General features: G+C 34.2%; 1 protein-coding gene across 1 annotated transcript in view; it reads left to right on the top strand.

The window, feature by feature from the left end:
• Positions 1 to 11,908, top strand: part of CEP135 (centrosomal protein 135kDa) — a 34,628-nt gene extending 22,720 nt beyond the window's left edge. Inside the window, exons 19-25 of the mRNA XM_010292226.1 lie at positions 616 to 726; positions 2,553 to 2,738; positions 3,690 to 3,899; positions 5,045 to 5,247; positions 9,432 to 9,536; positions 9,924 to 10,070; positions 11,887 to 11,908. Coding sequence (XP_010290528.1) covers positions 616 to 726; positions 2,553 to 2,738; positions 3,690 to 3,899; positions 5,045 to 5,247; positions 9,432 to 9,536; positions 9,924 to 10,070; positions 11,887 to 11,908 — 984 coding nt within the window. The remainder of the gene's footprint in view (positions 1 to 615; positions 727 to 2,552; positions 2,739 to 3,689; positions 3,900 to 5,044; positions 5,248 to 9,431; positions 9,537 to 9,923; positions 10,071 to 11,886) is intronic.
• The last annotated feature ends 2,811 nt before the right edge of the window (positions 11,909 to 14,719 follow it).

Below are 14,719 nucleotides of genomic sequence, written 5' to 3'. Positions count from 1 at the left end.
TATTTCCCCAAAATTTGATAGTGGGGATAGAAGAAGATACTTGCCTTTTTGCCTTTCTGGGCTAGAGGACTCAGAGAAAGGTGAAAGATGAACTTGAGAGGGCCAGTGTTAGCAGTTCCAACATCTCAAATTCCATGGTGTGTTTTTGATGCCTAAATATAATCTTAATAATGCATTTAGTTATTTTATCTTGCAATTCTATTTTAAAAGACATGTTCTTTTGTTGTAAAGTTGACTTTCTAGTGACACAAAACTTTCCTTCACTTAAGGATAGTAAATCTTAAGGCTAGAAGAATCCTAGCTCCCAGATCTGTATGTTGAATTTTCCAAAGATCAGTAGGGTGTGTCCTCAGGGAAGCTGCAGATTTTATGAACTGGTATGATATTAATTGTTTTCTGTGATTATTCTTGCCTGGAAAACTCTTTGGTGTATCTAAGGTAATAGGGGATATTTCTGAACCCTACAAATCCTAAAGGCCTTTGACTAAACTACTTAAAAGTAGAATAGAATAAAATATAAGGCATATGCAATTACTTTGATTTAGTCTGATACAGTTAATATACAGTGACTAATTTACTCTGTTGCACTGTTTTGCCTTTATGTAATCTCTTTAGGCTATCAGTACTGAGCTTGAAGATGCAATACGTGAAAAAGAAGAAATGAAATCCAGAGTTCATAATTATATAACTGATGTTTCCAGATTTGAGACCTTGATGGCTTCGAAGGTAAAAGTATAATCTGTAGGCAGTAATTACTGCTTTTAATAAACCCATTGATTTTAGAGTATAATACACTCTCATTAGCATACAATAAACAAATTAAGAAATGTATGGTTTGGGTCCCTGCCTGTCACATTTCCTTCTTTTATTGTTTTTTTCCTTCTTTCCTCAGCAATGTTTCAAACTACTAGTGGATTCATATAAAACCTTATTAGATCTGAAGCACTAATAAATTTTGATACATCACAGTTTCACTCATTATGTTTTGGTTGGCCTTAACACTGGAGAATGACAAACAAATCATGTTTGAATGTTGGTTTTGAGTTTTGACAAGGCAACTAGTAAAATATCTGGCACTCTTTCATGGTTGTAAGCACCAAGCAGTTTATAAGATAGTATTTAATATTTTACACTTTTTAAAAAGAGACATTTTATATGTAATTCTGCAGGAATGTGTACAAATAGCACATCAGAATGTTTTCTCTATGAATAGTAAGAGTTTAGGGTTGCTGTACTCACAAAACAGTGCTGCTTTTACATGTATTTTATCTTGAGACTTGGATTCAAAAGTGTGACGTGTGAATTAAAACTTATAATCATGTAAAACAAATAGAATTTATGTCAAGACAACATGGACTCACAAATTTGTTATGTGACTGAATAGGAAAGAATAAGTTTTGATCTGATTTGACTTGCATGTCTAGGTGAATGCATGTAAATTCAACCACTTCTCACAAGTAAAAACTGAAGCATAGAGAGAAAAAATTAAGGTCAGTAGTATGTTAGCTTAGAAGTCTCAATTTAAAACACCTGAAGTTTAGTTTTTAAGACTTTTATAATATATCATATGTCCAAAGCAGTTCAGCTACAGATGTGGCCACATCTTTGGCAAATGAGAATCCAGTTATTCAAGTCAGGTACCAAGAAGCTTTAGAATATACAGTGAGTGACCAATTATGAAAGGTTGGTTTCAGGAATTTGTCTGGTATTACATCTGGATGTTGCATATGGAGACAAGGATTTGCTTTTCTGCACAGTGTGCACTTGCTTAATCGTGAGTTTCTGTTTCCTAATGCCCCGCCTCATTCTGTCTGTATCTTCCAAGTTTTGCGGGAAACACAGAAGGAATTTCAAAAACAGTAGCCTTCCTCATTAGATAAATCTGATTCATACTAGCAACATGCTTATCTTGCTGGGCATTACATGAACAGGGGAAGAAGGGAATGGAGCTAAATAAAGAAGAAAAATTAATCACTGCCTTATAATATGCACTTGCCATTGGGCCAAATTAAATTCTCAAGCAATGTTTGTTCTATCACTGCATAACTTGTAAGCACTAAAGCTTGCAGTTTTGTACTTTTATGATAGACTACTTAGATGTATATGCCTGAATTAAGTTATCAGTCTTTCAGGCACTGCTGTAATATAAATATTTCTAAGATCACAGTAAGTAAAATAGCTGAAAATGGACTCCTGCTGGAATTTCTTGGAAAGGGCAGCACTGGGATCAGTACATCTCAGTAATGTGACCCTTGACAAAATAGAAAGATCCAAAATAACCCCTCTTCTTGGAGCCTTGAAACTCATTAACAGCTGCTAAATGTAAATACTTCCACTTAATAAAACTGAATGCCATCACTGTATTTATTTACTATTTGGACTTGCAAAAGGGATGATGCCCTTTAGTAATTGCAAGATAGTGAGATTAAGAAAATGGAGAAAGATCCACTTTCTTCTGGAAAAAAGAAATATTGTAGAGAATAGGCATGAAATAAGATCAAGCAACTTGAAGGTATGTTGATCATTGCAGAGTGATTTACTGTTTCACCTAGGAAAAAGAAAACCAAGAATTGTTAGAGAAGTTCCAAATGCTCCATGCACAAGCTGAAGACTGGGAAATGAAGGCTCATCAAGCTGAAGGAGAAAGCAGCTCAATACGACTTGAACTCCTTTCTGTAGATACAGACAGGAGACACCTTCGAGAGAGAGTAGAACTTCTGGAAAAAGAGATTCAAGGGGTAATAACTTGTGCAATGAAATTCTGTCAGTGGGATTTGTGGAAAGTGGGATACATTCAAGTGTTTTTTTAATAAAGTCAACATACTATTTTTAATGCTTTAATGGAAAATAATTCCTATATGTGAATGTTTCAAATGTGGACACCAAGTTTTTGAAACAGTAACTGATTTTTGTTAGACGTGCTTTCCTTCTACCTTCCCCACTTCCCCAAAATTAGAATCACAGCATATATTTTAACACTTTTATTTTGGGTGATCATTGCTTTTATGTTATTGTCTCTGTACAAACCTCTTGTTTAGTTGCTTCAAAATATTTGCATATAGCTTTATGAGTATTTTGTCAGCTAGCTTTATGCGTATTTTGCAAGCTTAGTTCTTACATTTCTTTAAAGTTTGAAATAAGTATTTGAAGCATTGGTGGCTGGAGTAAAAAATCTGGTAGTAGTAGTCCAAATTAGAATCAGGACTCCATAATACAGAAACCTAGACCAGTAGCATAGAAAATAATGAGGTTTATCTTTTAGAAGCAATAACTTCATGGAGATCAAGGAAGTTTTAGAGTATAATAGTTGTGGATTGACAATATTTTGTCCCATGCTTTTAATTAGCCAAAAAGAGTTAAAGACTTTAATATGGTAAGCTGAGTAAAAAATAGATTGTATTTTGGGGGTTTTAAAGCTTTTAATTCTCTTCTGAAGCTGGAATCCAGCCTCATTCCACTTTTGTATAGTACTTGTATAATTCTTCAAGACGGTGATTAAAGGTTGCAGAGATGGTTTATTGGTGGTTCTTAGCTGTGATTTAGGGAGAGGAGAGGAATGTAAAATAAAGTTAATTTTATAAGGAAAGTTAATTTTGAAGGGAAAAGAAAGTATTAAAAAAAATTTCTTATCCAACTGCTAACTCTTAACATTTAACATTGAAGGGGTATCCATATTTGTCTTTCTTTAGCATATCATTGCACATCAAGCATATGAATCTCAGATCTCCTCCATTACAAAAACTATGTCCAAATTGGAAGAGGATATTAAACATGAAAATCAGGATAAGACTTCTGCGTTGGCAGACCTGGCTTCTGTGAGAGAACTCTGTGTGAAACTTGAGTCTAACAAAGAACTTTTATCTCGACAGCTGACATCCAAAAGCATGGATTATGAAAGGGTAAGCAGCAACGGCAAATTCAATTAGTTACAATAAAATATCTTCCTTTGCTTTTACTAGTTTTTGGAAAAAAGAATAAATTACTTCTGAGAGCAAAGTAAGTTAATTTCCATCACTAGTTTTGCATTTATATCGAAAGTCTAAATTTTGCAGTATACAGATCTATATCTGTAGACTTTGTCAAAAAGAGTGAGTTTCTTTCATTCATTATCACTACTAACTGTGGCAGCAGTAGTTTTTGCTATACCACAGAGACAAATTATATTTATTTGGTTTTATATACTATTTTAAATATACTCAGATTTTCAACTTTTATAAAAAGTGAATAGTGCATTTCTTACCTAGATATTAAAAACTTTTCCTTAATGGATTTTTTTCAATTAAATTGAAATTTAGATTCAGCTGATATTTATTAAGTGTTTTGAAATAGTTTAAACAGTTCTAAATAGCCTTCATTCCTGAACTTTTTTTCTTAACAGCCGATTGTTGTGTCTTTACTTAGTGACTTGATCAGACTTTCTGTTACTGTAATATTCAAGACCTTGAGAACAGTAGTTCTCAACCCCACAGAATTCGCTTATATTCATAGAACTGATAAAGAAAACAAGCATTCCTACATTTTCCATTTTCCATTCCTGGAAACATTCAAGGTCAGGTTGGACGGGGCTTTGAGCAACCTGATGTAGGTGAAGGTGTTCCTGCTCATTGCAGGAGGGTTGGACTAGATGATCTTCAAAGGTCCCTTCCAACCCAAAGATTCTATGATTCTATGATTTTCAGCAAAAGCCAAGACGATAATTGTGAGCTGCCCTAGTTGGAACAGAATGACATATAGTAAGTACTATTTTTGTACTTGTGCAAAGCCTACTGCTGTTAAAAGCCAATGAATATTCTGGGTACTTACCTAAGCATTTCCAGCACTCGGTAATCCAGCTCCCAGTAAAACATTTGACAGATGTACAGCTTGAATAGTTTTTAACTACGTATAGTCTTAAATAATTGTAGGCTTGAATTTGTGAGCTCAGTTTTCTATTAATTTTTATGAAACTTCCAATCATTTCAGTTTTTATAACAACTCTTCATGAAAGAGAACTCTGTGTGTTTGTAAACCAGTATACTAATAATACATAACATTTGTGCCCTAGGTTCTAGGTGAATTAGAAGATATAAAATCAGAAGCAGAATTGCTGAAAAAGCAGTTATCCAGTGAGAGACTTACAGTTCAGAATCTTGAAACATTGCTGGCTACTAGTAGAGACAAAGAATTTCAGAACCATTTAACATCTCGTGAGAAAGATTCTGAAATTCAGTTATTGAAAGACAAGCTCACACTCGCCGAGAGCAAACTGTAAGTTTTAACAAGTGTATGTATGTGTTATGTGGTTTACAAAGAAACTTTTTCGATGTGACAACACTTCTTCGCAAAGTAGTCAAATTCTTGATGTTCAATATGGCTGAGCAAATTTTTGCAGCAATGTCTTTTGGTCTTTCGTGGCATTGTTTACTTAAAAGTTTCTTTGCAGATCTTTCATATCACTTTCATTAATCAGCACTCTGGTGGACATCAGTTTAGCACAAGCAGTAAACTTGGGAGTTCCAAAGGAAACCTACACTTAAAGGAAGGAACACCCTGCTGAGTTTTTACAGTCTTGAGAGTAAGCATGCAGTTTCTCTCTGGGTTTGTCCCCAGTCTGACTCCAGAAAGTCTGCTTCTCTTTCTCTGCTGCTTATGACTCTTTCTCACATCAGTCAGGCACAAGAGGTGATACCTTTCCTGAAGTTCGCTTGTCTGATACAACTCATTTTTTCAGTGCAATCATGAAAATCCTTTCCTTCTGAGCCTCTTAGTAGACATAACTACCCAATGGCAAAGTAGCTGATCTGTTGCAGACATTACTGGACATTATTTCCACTACAGAACCAGGCAACCCATGATAATTTGTGAATTTTTTTAGCTGTTGAGTACCTTTATAAATGTATGTATGCATTGCAGTATGATTTGGTTATTTAACCTTTGCATCAGGGTGTATCAATTCTCAAAATAAATAACCACCTCTCACAGAAAATCTCTCTGATTTTCTTCTTAGCTTCAGGAAGCAATCTAACTGAACTCTGCTTTTCAAGCAAAATGTCATATTTTTATTTGTCTTTGAAGAGTTTAACTATGAGTTTAATTATTAAGAGAACACAAATTTTCTTAGTCTTGAGCTATGCTTTATGTTCTTACATTGGAGAGTATTCTGAAGTCCTAACTCCTTTAGAACAATGTGGATTTATCAAGCATCTGAAAGCAAATTGAAAGTAAAATTTTAACATATGTGTACTGCTCACAAAAAATACTAACTAGTTTAAATCCATGGCAAATGTGAATTGCTTACCTACTGAAGAGGCCTGTTGTCCTTACTTTGATTAAAGTAAGAATCACATAATAAATAGTGAAGTCATTGCGCTCTAAAAAAGCAAAAGTACTTTTGCTGCTGTTAATATTAACTGTTAAGGAAAAAGTCCTGTATCATTTATTGTTCCTTTGAAATACAAATGGAACAGAACCTGACACCTACACTAACTGTGGCCAGCACTTTAAATTACAGCTAACTGCAACTTTTTATGCTGTGCATCTGCCTAGAGTACAAATAACTTTTTAGCAGTCTTACAGAAGAAAGACTAATCTGTTTTGAACACTGAAGTTAAGGAGGGGATATTTTGTGTATATGAAATTAATGTATGATAGAAGTCAGGGATTTAAAAAAATATCTTCATGATATAGGGCAGGGAATTTGAAGTTTTTGTGATACGTGTCATCATGACATGATAATTCCCATAGGGATACATTAGCCAGTGACTGTAGTGGTGTCTCTGCATTAAATAGCAAGAAGGAGGAGTAGCAGCTGCATGTAGATGGTGATGAAGAGTAAAGTCTAAGTAGAATTTCAGAAAAAGAAAAACAGTAAACACTGAGGTAGGGTGTGAAAGGAAATATATAGAAGATAAAAAGATAGATAATGCTTCCCTATGAGATACAGAATATAGCATACTTATAGATAAAATAGCTATATTTATATAGATATTTAAAATAGATAAAAGCTATTTGTAACTTGGTGCTGTAAATGTGCAAGAGAAATGCTTTTGGTTTATTTACGTAAAGGCTACAACTTAGCACTGATGATGGTCCACCTCAAGTAGCAGTGATCTCAATGAATCCGTAGGTGACAACACTATTAATTGCCCCAGTGCAACTCACTCCTTCATGTTTTAGAATTGCTGAGTTTTGTTTACTTGGGGGGGGGGAAAGTTAATTGCATAGAAAGTACCTAAACTAACGGAATGTCCTAACTATGAAATTCATTAAATGTGAAAGTTTAAACCAACCAACCAAACAAACAAACAAAAAAAAAAGGAAAGAAGGAGGTTTTCCTTTAATTTAGCTTCTTTGTGTACAAACATTATAAATCTCTGTTTAAATAACTTCATAGTAATTTTTTCACAATTTTTATTCCACACACATTGTAGGGTTCCTTTCTTCTTTGTTCAATTGTCAGTACTTGCATTGTTAAGGGAAGGGATATTGCACAAAGAATGAAAACGTTCTCTTGGAGGAACAGTGGCTATTCTATTGTTTTCCTCCATTTATCTCAAAGGTTCTGCATGTTGCTAGGCAAATGTTCAGGTGTGAGAACTAGTTGTATATACCTTATTTTCTACTGTACAGTTTGTAGTAGTTGCAGTCTAAAGAACAGAGACTTTAAATACAGCTGTGACTGAAGTATGTGACAATTATGTTTGTCTTATGAAATATAAAAATTCATTTGACTTGGCAAAATTTCAGTTTAACTGACAAAAATCATGTGTCAATATTTTTTAGCATTATTTACAGTTTTGGCCTTATTGTGCTTGTGCTTCCACTCTATTTCTTAAATGGTACTAATACAACCTCTAACTATAGAAGGATTCTCAAAATTAAGTTCAGCTTGTGAAGTTCTCTAGTGCTGTAATTTTGAGCTCTGTGAAGGGTAAGTAGTTGTGTTATTCAGAATGCTATTTGGGTGATAGTACAGTAAATAAGATCTTGAGGTTCTACCGTGATTAAGTATTAAATAAACAGAGAATATTGACTATCTAAACTACTTGTTAGGAACTGCCTGTATCTACTGTGAAAGAGCCAGATGTCCTGTGAAAAAATAGTGCATTATCATGTATTCTTATATGATGTTTACTGTGCATAGAGGTGCCAAAGTAAAATATTTCTTAATTTTTGAGTGGTTCACTTCATGATCTTAATTTTTAAATGTCATTGACATGGAATAACCTCAGAACTCACAAAACTGTTTGCTTTTTTTCTTTATTTTACAATAATGATATTGGGCCCTGAATTCTTACCACCATCCTGAAAGCATATGCCTGTCTCTGAAGGACTTAGAATAAGATATCATCGAAAGCTGGTCCTCTTGTCTTCTGCATCTGTTCTCAACATACTGGATCAAGATACCATTCTAGGAATTTTACTGATGAATAGGGAACACAGGAAAAAATATTCTGCGGTTCTTTTTGGATGAAATCTCTTGAGTAGTGTGCATCTTCCTGGAGTCAGAGACCAGCGGGTGCCAGACAGGAAGCCTGTGACCGAGCTAGGAGTGGAACTGGTTTTTCAGAATTCAAGTCCAGTGCTTTAGTAATAAACTAGTACATCTTTGCTTCTCTGGAAGTTACTTTTGAGCACTCCACCTCATATTGGCTTTGAAGACTATGGAATAACATTGTTGTCTAGATTCTGGTTTATTTTACACTCAATGATCTTTTTTTTTTTAACTTGCTTTATAATGCAATTAATGGTGTTTTGCAAACAAGCATTGAGTTGTTGTCCAAGCTAATGATTTGCTGAGAAGAATATTTAATTATGTTACTTAAGATTTTCAAGGCTGCTTTTCATTTTGATTCTTGCAGTTGAAACAGTTGGGCCTAAAGACCAAGGGTGTCCTTGACAAGCTTTCAGACTCTGGGTTTTGCTGATCTGAGCTTGCATTAATACAGCTTTTACTTAGATTTGATTCAGTTGTGTTAATTTCTAGCCAGACACTTCCAGCCTACTTGATATAATTTTTACTGAAGCCATATCTGTTATGTTTGTGTTTTTTGTGGATAGTCACTGCTTTTTTCTTCTTTTTTAAGTGTACATATAAAAAACATCTCACATTGCAACAGAGGATAGTAAATCAATAAATTAATGATTTGTTTTGTCTGTTTTTATAAAATGTGTTTGTGTTTACCTTTGTCTGAAAAAGAATGTGATGTATTGTTGTAGTAAGGTTGTAGTGAAAGGCTTGCCAGCTTCTCACTTCTTTCTCACCTTAGCTTCTTCCAGAAATGTTCTGTTGCATTCTCTTGGTTCTTGCTGCTTCTAATTTGTCTTTGATTGGGTCTGTGTGAAACAACATGTTCAGTATCTATTTTTGTTTTATCTTGCTCTAATTTGTCTAAGCTCTTAGCTGACAGTGTTCAAAGAAAACTTTGTTGCTTCTCATGATTTTTTTTTAGAAGCAGCTATAATAGAGAGATTCCCATACTTCGAAGTAAAGTTGCACAGCTGCAGACTGACTGTGATGTTTTAAAAAGGCAACTGACAACTGAACGCTTTGAACGGTAAGATGCTGTTTTTTTCAGTCAGGTGATCCTTCTGATTTCTTCTTTCTCACTTTTAAAACTGTTGCTTTTTCAATACTGAGGAACTTTACGGAAAATTGTGTTCCTATTATCATGCAAAATCTTGAAAACTGAAAAAAGAAAAAAAATTCTACAGTTTCTGAATTCTCTTGTAAATTTTGTGAGTTTACCATTGCATCTAAAAAAAAAAAATCCCTTCTCATGAAAACAAGAAGAAAGTTGAGTGACATTACAAGAAAACAAGGCTCTTTGCAAAGTATTGTGAAAATCACCAAGTAAAAATATGGGAAAAAAAGTTAAGTTTTCTTTCTTTAACATCCTGCAGTACCAAAGTGTTATGTAACTGAAATTGCTATCTGTTGGTAGAGAGCGTGCAATTCAGGAAATGCGTCGACATGGTCTCTCCACATCATCATTACGTGCTTCACCTCCTCTCAGTTCAACATTAAGGTCTCCCTCACATTCTCCAGAACGTACTATTGTAAGGACAACTGATCAAGCAGCAGCTGAAAAGTAAGCAATTTGATTTTTAGTAGATTGTTTCTGTTTGAGGGTTAGGTTTAAGCTGTTTCTAAATAATACTTTTTAAATTATATTAAATTCTTACACCCTTTAGTTGGTGCTAAGTTCTTCTTTTGTTGACTCTCCTACTATAAAATATTGATTGGAAATGATAGATGCAAAGTGCTCTCTAAAGACCATATAAACTAATGGATTCCCATTCCTGGTTTTGTTAATGGTCTTGCACCAGCTAACAGCTTCCGAATATATATTGCCTGCTTATTATTGCCATTAATTATATCCAAATATATATTGACATTATATTGTTGTTAATAGTTATCTCCAAACAACCAATGGTGCAAGTTAGGAGAAATGCCATGAAATTCTCTCAAGTACAGCAATGAAGGGAAAACACTCCATAGGAGAGAGTCCAACTAAAATGCACTTGAACCCTACACATTAGATGAAACTGTCTACAAAACAAGTGCATAAAAATACTTAATGCATTTTTCATTGTTAGAGCTTGAATGCTACGAATGTCTAAGATGGTCGTCACTAGAGCCTGTAAGAGAGAAATCAAAATCAACTTCTCACCTGTTCATTTTCACTGGCATTTTTTTGAGATCACTGTTGCTTTAGGTCATGTCTGTTACATGCTACAGATTATTGAATTTATATCCTGTCTGTCCTGTGCTGCACAATAAATTGCAGTGAATAGTGGAAGGACAGGGAGAGATAAACAGTGATTGTTTTAGGAAATGTGTATGCTCTTAACAGCTCTATAGTAGACTATAACAGCTTATGAATCTAACTGTCTAACTCCTAAACTCCAAGAATTTGAAACTGATAAGATTTTAAACTTTATTTTTGTTGGTAAATACATATGGCTTGTTCTTAAGCTTACTTTTGTTAACAAAACACAGGTTTCCTGAGAACTGAGGTAGGCATGGCACGATCACATTGTCAGCAATTTTTCTTTTCTTCTGTGCGTTTTTGGACAAAGCAAAAAGAGGAAACTGTAGCAAATGAGATATTGATAGTGGGGATGAAATAGCAGTTATGACTTTTGCTTTACTGGTGAGCCATTGGGCAGACCCTATGTAATTGCAAATCAACATTTTGATTGAGATAATGATAGATAATATATTTCTGAGAATTAGTAGCATCAGTAGAGAATTGTCTTTAGTCTTCCTTGTTTTACAGTGAGTCCCAAGCGCAATAAAAATAGTCCAGTTGCTATACTTGAAGAATACCATGTAATGAACTATTTTTATCCTACTATTTGTGTACTTAGTTTTAACAATGACAGCTCTGTACCATATCTTATCAGAAAATATCCCATTTTCATGAAGTATGTCTTTTTAAAGAAAGTGGTTTTTAACAACTGAATTTTCATATGCAGTTTAATTTTTTACTATCTTGCTTTTTAAACCTATCATTGGATTGTTATATGAAAAAGATCTCTCTGTTACTGTCACCATCTTTCACCCTTATTTATTTCTCCCTGGCACCTTACCACAGTAAAGTGTACTCTGCAATTACTGTTCTGTAGTGTTACAACTTTCTTCTTTCTTTTTCTCTAATCTGAATTAATGTTCTCAAGAAATTATCTCTTCCTGCTCATCTCACATTTACTTAGTTAAGCATTAGAGTCATAAGTCAATGAACTGAATGTAGAGTTTTAAATAATATGCTAATAGTTGGTATTCAGGTATAACAGAAGAGAATATATGAGGAGGTTAAATCTAGTTATTACTTTTTATCCTAATTTTCATTAGTAGAATATAATAGATAGTGTTATTTTAAAATTTTTTTATTTCTCCACCAGAAATGTGAGCTTCAAGGAATAACCAGTTCTTAAGCAACTGAGGCATTACCTTGTTACGAGGACTTTTTTTTGAAAATTATGAAGGCTGATGTATATTCTACCTCTTTTCATCAAATCAGTGATTACCTTTGAAATGTCTGAGCACCTGTGAAGTAATTAACTTTGCAAAATTCTACTTTCCGAACTGGCTGGAATGACTAAGTTTTTGCTGGCTGTTTGATGGGTTTTGTATCAAGGCTGGCCAAGTTTTGCTACTATTTTGCAAACATAATACTTATAAGAAGGAAACGAGTACTTGATGTGACAATCTCTTGTTTTCATTTTACTATTTTATTTCTGTTTGTCTATCTCATATGGTTACAGAAGTTTGTTCATCTTAGTGTGAGCTAACATAGGAGAATAACATATATGATTGGCTTAAAAATGCTGAGCCAGTGTATGTTTCATACTCATGACAATTTCCTATGTTTGGGCTTTTAACAAGTGTTTTAACAACTGTTTACATGTAAGTCTTTACGGTATTTAAAAATATTGATTATTGTGAATGCATTTTGTTTGCTGTACCTTTTCATAATAAAAAACCCAGTTATTCTTTATTAATGTTCTTGTCATCTAATGACTACTCATATCCTTTTGTTTAACCTTTGTGTGAAACTGCATTTTAAATACTATCCCAATATTAAATAAAAAGTGAAAAGAAAAATGGTATTTGTAAATATGTATTGAAATCCTTCAAATATTATAAAATTAATTCTAAAGTATTTTATATTCAAATTTTTTAATCCTATGTGGAGGATTTTTTCATATTTTGGCTTTAAAGGATCGGAACAAAACTTAGAATCCTTCACACAGTTGAGCTCAAGCTGTTGGAGAAGGTGACACAGGCCTTTATGTTGTGACACACATATTAGGTAAATGCAGTGGGAACTAATCTTTAAAATATCTGGTGTATTTATCAGAGGAGCATTGCAAATTTAGGCTATGAAGTAAGATGTGATTAGCAATCACAGTCTCATGATACGCTCTTAAAGTCCATCTATGCAGCTAATTGTATCCAATCATTCTTCTATTCAAGCACATACAGTTTTCTAGTAATTACATGCCATTCAGGTTGACATGATGTCATGAAGACCAGAAGTGGGGGGATGTATTGTTGTATGTCCTTGCACTGGCCAACAGATAGTGTTCTGCTTGCCTAATGTTGAATAAAAACCCCTGTGATTACCAGCTAACATGACAAGCATCTCTAAGGTTGTTGAGTTTAACCTGCAGGCAGCTAAACGCTACAAAGCTGTTTGGTCGCTCCCCGCCTCTGTGTGGGAAGAGGAGAGAATTGGGAGGGGGGAAAAAAAGGTAAAATTTGTGGGTTGAGATAAAGACAGCTTAACAGGACACAAAAGGAAGGGATAATAATAATAATAGTGATGATTATGACAACAACAACACCACCACACAACCAGCACCCCCAGGTCCCTTTCCGCCGGGGCAGCTCTCCAGCCACTCCTCCCCAAGCCTGTAGCGTTGCATGGGGTTGTTGTGGCCAAAGTGCAGGACCCGGCACTTGGCCTTGTTAAACCTCATACAGTTGGCCTCTGCCCATCGATCCAGCCTGTCCAGATCCCTCTGCAGAGCCTTCCTGCCCTCCAGCAGATCAACACCCCCACCCAACTTGGTGTCCGCAATGACAATCTGCAAATGACACGGAAAAATTTTTTTTTTTCTTTTGCTTTTAGATTTTGTCTATTTTGCGCTAATATTGTTACAGATAGAAATTATGAAGAATATTGCATTAACTGGAAGTATTGTCTCCTTCACAGATAAATAATTGCTGCTGCAATTGTAGATATATTTTTCATATATTGTATTTAGCCAGTTCTGTTATTAATATGTGTCTATATGTATTAAATTTTAATAATTAAAACCAACTTAGAATACACATTCAGAACTACCTGAAAATACTTGTACCACATTAGGCTTCTGAGCCACTGGAAGGAATTATCTATTTAAAGTGGATGCATCTCATACCTTTTACTTTATAGGTCTCTCATTTGCCAGATACTGGAAGGGGGAGATCATCATCTCTAAATGTTACTTACCTATTAATACTGTTTGTAATTAAGTCAGTAGTTTCCACTGATACTGATGTTAAGTATTCAGGATGAAACAGTTCTGTAAGAATAAGAAAAGAACTCATGTTCTGCTCTTGATGTCTTCAGTGGTGACTTCTAAATATCGTATTAAACCCTTTTAAAATGGAATCTGAATTTAAAAAAAAAGAGCAAGTGTCCCATTTTATTGAAAATACTGTATTTTATCTTACCAAAAAAAGTATATTTGGACATTACAATTAAAACCATAACACTTCGATAAATAGTAATTTTTACCTGAATATCAATTATGAAGAACTACTGGATCCTTGAGCACATGTGGTATAATAAAAATGGTATCATTTTGGTGACCAAAGCCAGTGCAGTTTTCTAAAAGAAAAATATTATTAATATTCAGAATATAGTAAAGCTGTCGTTTCACCTTCTGTTACTATTATTTTATATACATTTTTGTAAGCAACTAGAATAAAAGAAAAGTAATATTTATACAACTTTGCTTTAAAATAAAGTGTTTCATTTCATGAAGTGTAAAAACAGCACAAATTTGTTGAAGATTTAAATCTGTGGACTACCATATACATCACATATGAAACAAGCCTTATGTGAGTCAGGATATTAAAATGACTCTCCTGGACTCTGCTCCAGGAACCTTCTGTGCTGTCCTCACCTTCTGGAAGATCGAAAGATCGTGGAAGCCTCATGACCTGTTTTAGTCCTCAGGAGTC

Source organism: Phaethon lepturus, unplaced genomic scaffold (assembly GCF_000687285.1).
Source record: "Phaethon lepturus isolate BGI_N335 unplaced genomic scaffold, ASM68728v1 scaffold14918, whole genome shotgun sequence".
Lineage (NCBI taxonomy): Eukaryota > Metazoa > Chordata > Aves > Phaethontiformes > Phaethontidae > Phaethon > Phaethon lepturus.
This window is presented reverse-complemented; position numbering and strand designations above follow the sequence as displayed.